Genomic DNA, 6814 nt, shown 5'->3' on the forward strand with positions numbered 1-6814 from the left:
GAACGTGCTATCATATAATTATAGTATTAACTTGTACTCAATATTTAGAATGCGTTTTCCCCCAAAAATATTAAAAAGTGGGGCCGTGAAACTCACCTTAGCAGCGTGACTTTATGTAAACTTAGCATAAACGGTCAGCGGTACAAGGTCCTCGGGGCTCGGGAAGCGAAACGGATTCACCAAAGGAGAGAGGAGGAAGGAGATCAGGTGCAAGAATGGCGGAGGTTGAACTTGCTGTTTATAGGAAGATTTTTGTCCCTCACGACGTGAGAAATGATAGGTTCATGTCGTGAGTTATGCCAGGAGTCATCCCATAGCTTTAACGCGTGTTTTCTAGCCTAGAATAGTGTCCTACAACGTCCTCAGATGATTGTATGGGATTCTTCCCATTAAATTTGTGCTTGTTCGTTCCAGATTCGGGAGACTCAGCTATAAATCCCACTTGGATTTTTGTGCTTGTTAGCTGATGAGCTATACGCTTTGCACTGTCATATGTTGTAGGCTTCAATGCGATCACAATTCCCTTGATTTGTGATGCTTGACCCCAGATATATCGCTCGTTCTTTTTGTATTCTGGGGTTACTAGTGCTGGACACATCACCGCAAGATCATTGAATCTAGCGGTATAAGCATTTATCTCTGAACCCTTCATGGTTAGGGTCCACAGTTCTTGTTCCAACTTATGTATTTCCTCCCTGGGACAATACTCCTCTACTAGCATCCTCTTTAGCTCTTCCCATTGCGTGGAATTGGCGGCATCAATACCCGTTGTATTCACATGGTTGTTCCACCATGTAAGTGTTGCATCAACGAAGGTACACGCAGTAAATCGTACCTTACATTCGTCAGGACAAAAGCTTATTTGAAATATTGATTCTGTCTTTTCAATCCACCGGTATTATGTTAATGATCTTGTACTACTGCAAGGTGTGATCCTTGTGTGATTCTTGTACTACCGCAAGGTGTAATCCTTGTACTACCGTAGTGTGTAATCCTTGTAATAATAATAAGAGGTATAAAACTATGTCATACAATCGCAGCTACAGACTCATGGTAACATAACTTTAGAAGCATTATACTTTGTTGATATACAAGTATGAATGTTAAGTATAAGTTTCCCAAAGGCTTATACTCTAAGTATAAGAATCTAGTAGGTATATTACTTGTATATTAAGTAGACCACTATACCTATCCTACTTACTCGTATAGAATTGAAATAGATTTATACGTAACAACTTAGTTTTAATGGAATTACAAACATTTATAGTTACAATATATGAGACTTATAGGTATATACTTATTTGGTAAGTAAGCCATTATACCTAGGATATATATACTAAATGTTGGAAAGTCAAAATAATACTTTCAAAACTATACTTTTGAGCTTGGAAAATGTATTATTTTTATATGGAGTCAAAACCTGTGGACTCACCAACTTTATGTTGACATATTTTAAATTGCATGTGTTTTCAGGATGTTGATAACTATGATATGAGAAATGACGTTACACCGCCCGGTGTTTCCACCGACGGCCGGGGTGTGACAGATTGGTATCAGAGCTATTAACTATAGTGAATTAGTACTTTCTTAGGAAAGCACGACTATAGTTTAGGGCTTACTCTGTTAGTTTTAGGTATATCCCTTAGCATACAATAAAAAGCATTATTAATTATTCTACTGAAGGACTACTTATGGGAGCGGTGACAGGATAGACATGTCGATTTGGGTTGCTGGATTCCAGAACGGCTATATGCTAAAATGATCCTGCCCTTTCGACTATCATGACTGGCCGGTGCCTTATCAGCTACACCTGAAGTAACAAACAATAAATAATAGAGCATGAATACAACAAATAATAAATATAGAGTCATATATGAAGACTCAGACCCGCGATGAGAAGACACCTAAATACCCGGAATGTTTTGATCTCAAGGATTTAGATCAGATATTCCAACTAAAGTTTATATGTGCATAGATCTTATCACAACTAGGTGTAGGTATACAACGATATTTTATTATGATCAGATCATATGAACTATTTTAATTGGGAGTAATATTTGATAGACTAAACACTTGGTGATCCAAAATGTATAGGAACTAAACAAAATGCCTAGAAGAAGTAGCGCTCGTTTAAACCTGAACCGACGACTAGAGCCACAACAACAACAACCGCAACCACCACCACTAGAAACAAACCCTCCAATAAGTTCAGTAGAACTTGAAGAAATTATAGCTCAGAGAATCGCTGCAGCTCTTGCTAATGTCACAAGAGGAGGAGTTAGAAACAAAGGCAATGTAAGGACTGCTAGAATATGTACCTACAAGGATTTTATGAATTGCAAACCTATGAGCTTCCATGGAACGGAAGGGATTGTTAGCTTGACCTGGTGGATTGAAAAGACAGAATCAGTATTTCAAATAAGCTTATGTCTTGACGAATGTAAGGTACGATTTGCTGCGTGTACCTTCCCTGATGCAGCACTTACATGGTGGAACAACCATGTGAATACAACGGGTTTTGATGTCGTCAATTCCATGCAATGGGAAGAGCTAAAGAGGATGCTAGTAGAGGAGTATTGTCCCAGGGAGGAAATACATAAGTTGGAACAAGAACTGTGGACCCTATCCATGAAGGGTTCAGAGATAAATGCTTCTACCGCTAGATTCAATGATCTTGCGGAGATGTGTCCAACACAAGTAACCCCAGAATACAAGAAGATCGAGCGATATATCTGGGGTCTAACATCGCAAATCAAAGGAATGGTGATTGCATCGAAGCCTACAACATATGACAGTGCAAAGCATATACCTCATCAGCTAACGTGCACAGAAATCCAAGTGGGACTTATAGCTGAGTCTCCCGAATCTGGAACGAACAAGCACAAATTTAATGGGAAGAATCCCATACAATCATCTGAGGAGAGACAAGATGTGGCATCTAATTATGCAGCCACAACAACAATACCCTTCCAACTAAGGAAGTATGCTGGAAAACTCCCATGGTGCACTCAGTGTAATCGTCATCACCTATGTAACTGTTCATGGTGCAGTCAATGTAACCATCAGCATGCAGGTGACTGTTATATTTGCATGAAATGCAAAAAGAAGGGACACACTGCCAATTACTGCAGGAGCACAACAACTACAACATGAAATCAAGGAACAAACATTGGAACCGGCTATGATGGAGGAAGAGCGTGTTTTAAGTGTGGTGAAATTGGACATATCAAGAAGGAATGTCCAAAGTTAAGGAGTCAAGGAAGTTAGGTTGTGATAGGTCAATTGTAATAGAAAGCAGGAAAGCTATCTAGTACCCTTCATTGGTATCTAGTTAAAAATAGATTTCGGGACAAAATTTTACCAACGGGGGGAGAATGTAACACTAGTTAAAATAGGTCAATAACAATCACATGTGATTATACCAATCATGTAATGTGATTTTGTTAAACTAGTAATGTAGTAAACTCACTATGTATTTCATGATAATTCTAATATAAATATGAACTTTCATACATACTTTACGGTATAAATCAAAAGTATACGTCCATACGATTCCAAAAATATAGAGAACGTCTAAATCTGACTTTGCATGAAGAAGTTATGATAAACCGAACACTATAAAATCTCTATAACATAAGTAATTTAAAATAGACTTAGAATTAGCTATTGGAGACTAAAAGAGAGATGTAGTGCTCGAAAATACCTACGCGTGGTTATAAAGAACGTCAAAAACGGAGTTCGTATGCAAAAGTTACGACCTTCCGAAGTTACAGCTATCTAAGTGCACGACACGTGTCAGAAACCCTAATTTAACTGGACTCACGACGTGAGCCTAAAAACTCACGACAAGAGGAGTCAAACCGCCACATTTTGAAGATAGAAGTTTACGGAACGATAACCCAAAAGCTCACGACGTGAGCTAGGTTTTCTCACGATGTGAGGACGCTGCAGGACACTATTCGAGGCTAGAAAACACGTGTTAAAGCTACGGGATGACTCTTGCCATAGCTCACGACGTTAATCTTTCATTCTCACATCGTGAGAGGCCAAAAATCAACCTATAAATAGCAAGTCCGACCTCCTCTCTCCTTACACCATTTCTTTTCTCTCTCTCTCTCTCTCTCTCGCTTGCTGAAGCCGTTTCGCTTCCCGAGCCCCGACGACCTCGTACCGCTGACCGTTTCTGCTTAGATTACATAAAATCATGCTACTAAGGTGAGTTTCACGGCCCCACTTTCTAATATTTTCGGGGGAAAACGCATGCTAAATATTATATATACATTATTATTATGTCTATATTGTAGTATATCAGTATCGATGTGGATAGTTATAATAATCGGCATATAGTTATTTCGTATTTGAATATATATAACTATTAGCAACTTCTTAGCATGTTATTGTTATAATAGTATACCAATGTAGATCTTGAGTTATACTTAGGATTCTATATATATATATATATATATATATATATATATATATATATATATATATATGTTGTGTGCGATATAGTTCCATTGTTATACTCGGGAGTTCTATATGTTAATTGATAAGTATTTTGTTATTATTGGTTTTATGTCAAGATAAAACCTGTTTTTAATTCTAATTATAGTTGTCGTACTACCGCAATGTGTGTTCCTTGTACTACCATAAGGTGTAATCCTTGTACTACCGCAAGGTGTGATTCTCGTACTACCGCAAGGTGTAGTCCTTGTACAACCGTAGTGTGTAATCCTTGTAATAATAATAAGAGGTATAAAACTAAGTCATACAGTTGCAGCTACAGACTCATGGTAACATAACTTTAGAAGCATTATACTTTGTCGATATACAAGTATGAATGTTAAGTATAAGTTTCCCAAAGACTTATACTTTAAGTATAAGAATCTAGTAGGTATATTACTTGTATATTAAGTAGACCACTATACATATCCTACTTACTCGTATAGAATTGAAATAGATTTATACGTAGCAACTTAGTTTTAATATAATTACAAACATTTATACTTATAATATATGAGACTTATAGGTATATACTTATTTGGTAAGTAAACCATTATACCTAGGATATATATATATATATACTAAATGTTGGAAAGTCAAAATAATACTTTCAAAACTATACTTTTGAGCTTGGAAAATGTATTATTTTTATATGGAGTCAAAACCTGTGGACTCACCAACTTTATGTTGACGTATTTTAAATTGTATGTGTTTTCAGGATGTTGATAACTATGATACGAGAAATGAAGTTACACCGTCCGGTGTTTCCGCCGACGGCCGGGGTGTGACAGATAATGTAACACTAGTCAAAATAGGTCAATAACAATCACATGTGATTATACCAATCATGTAATGTGATTTTGTTAAACTAGTAATGTAGTAAACTCACTATGTATTTCATTATAATTCTAATATAAATATGTGTTGGGGCATGTAAATGCTCCACAAATAATGAGTGATAGTTAGGTTATATTTTCCTTTTATTGTATTTATGGTGTAAATACTCTGCCTCCTATATAAAGGGAGAGTTGGTCATTTATTTCCTTAGCAAGCTAGCCATTCTTACTTTTCTTAGTTAGAGTTATTTTTCTCACAATGTAAATCTAGAGAGAGAAAGTGGTGGGTTCTCCCCACCTAGGGAGAGTTTCTCTCCCACAATCTTCTTCATGCAATATTATGATTATTCTCTCTTGTTCTTACTTCTTTTTTATGAACTCATATTATGTTCTTCGTGTTCATACTTCCAAAAACATGATTAATCTCGAGATATCTTTCTTCCGCATTCATCGTTCGTTATAAAAATGGATTCCTACAATTGGTATCAGAGTCGTACCTTGAAGATCTCACGATTAGTTCAAGGGAACGACTCCCGTTCGGTGATTATCTTGTGATTTTTTCGTGTTTCTACAAGAAAAAAATTTCGGGTTGCAAACCGGAATTTTTTTTATGATGTTCTTTCTTATTTCTATCTTCCGGGTGATTCTATCCTAACAAAATTAAAAGTTCTTGCTGCTGATCGTTCTATTATTGCTGAAAAAAATTGATGTTCTTCATGTTCTTATTTTTTTCTGTTGAAGAAATGAAGCAAATGGGAAGAGAAATTAATTTTGTGGTCTCTTAAAAATGTTGAAGATGTTCTCGAGGAGGTTCTTTTTCTTAGATGTGAAGACACAAAGTTTAATGGGCTTATTATTCATGAAGGAAGCGAAGAATTTCTTTTGAAGTCTTTTTCCCAGCACTTTTTCTCATCACGAGAGGTATTATCTTCATATCTCTCAATTTTTAAATTGTTGCTGTGAATCTTAATTTGAAGAAATATGGACGTAAGTTGTTGTTTGCGAAAAGCACTTTGTTCTTTTTACTCTTTTGGGTAAAGAGTAATTCACTTATATTTGACTTCCATAGCAAAAACCATGTGACATTGTCCTTTCCCATCACCTTTTGTCCCCTAAAAACCCCCTGCACACTCCTCTTTTTTGTCTTCCCAATACCCACTTATTGACTTAAATGCTTTATAAAAAGATTCCCTTATTAAAATATGAATAAATGGCCTTTGCGGTACCATTTTTCATGAAAAACGAACATTTTTCGTCACCTGTTCAGCCCCTTCTGGACCCCCGAACCGCAGCCAAAAACTGCCTACCGGAGTCCCCTGAGAAGCCTCTTAGCAGCCCTTCTTAGCCTTTGATCCGAGGTCATAATGCCCCATCCGCAGCCCCTCAGTCAGCAGCTTAGAACCGAAGCCTACCCTTCCTGACTGCTAAACCGAAGTTAGAAGTCTCGGACCGCAGCACAAGACCGCAGCTTCGGA

At 36.9% G+C, this 6814-nt stretch overlaps 1 protein-coding gene across 1 annotated transcript; it reads left to right on the plus strand.

Moving 5' to 3' along the window:
- The first annotated feature begins 2106 nt into the window (after positions 1-2106).
- LOC111908412 (uncharacterized) lies at positions 2107-3153 on the plus strand. Its single transcript, XM_023904241.1, has one exon. It carries the CDS (start codon positions 2107-2109, stop codon positions 3151-3153), a length of 1047 nt encoding a protein of 348 aa, XP_023760009.1.
- The last annotated feature ends 3661 nt before the right edge of the window (positions 3154-6814 follow it).

The sequence above is a fragment of the Lactuca sativa genome, chromosome 5, assembly GCF_002870075.4.
Source record: "Lactuca sativa cultivar Salinas chromosome 5, Lsat_Salinas_v11, whole genome shotgun sequence".
Classification (NCBI taxonomy): domain Eukaryota; kingdom Viridiplantae; phylum Streptophyta; class Magnoliopsida; order Asterales; family Asteraceae; genus Lactuca; species Lactuca sativa.

Coding starts and splice junctions, on each gene's coding strand:
- LOC111908412 (XM_023904241.1), top strand. CDS start 2,107: ATGCCTAGAAGAAGTAGCGCTCGTTTAAACCTGAACCGACGACTAGAG.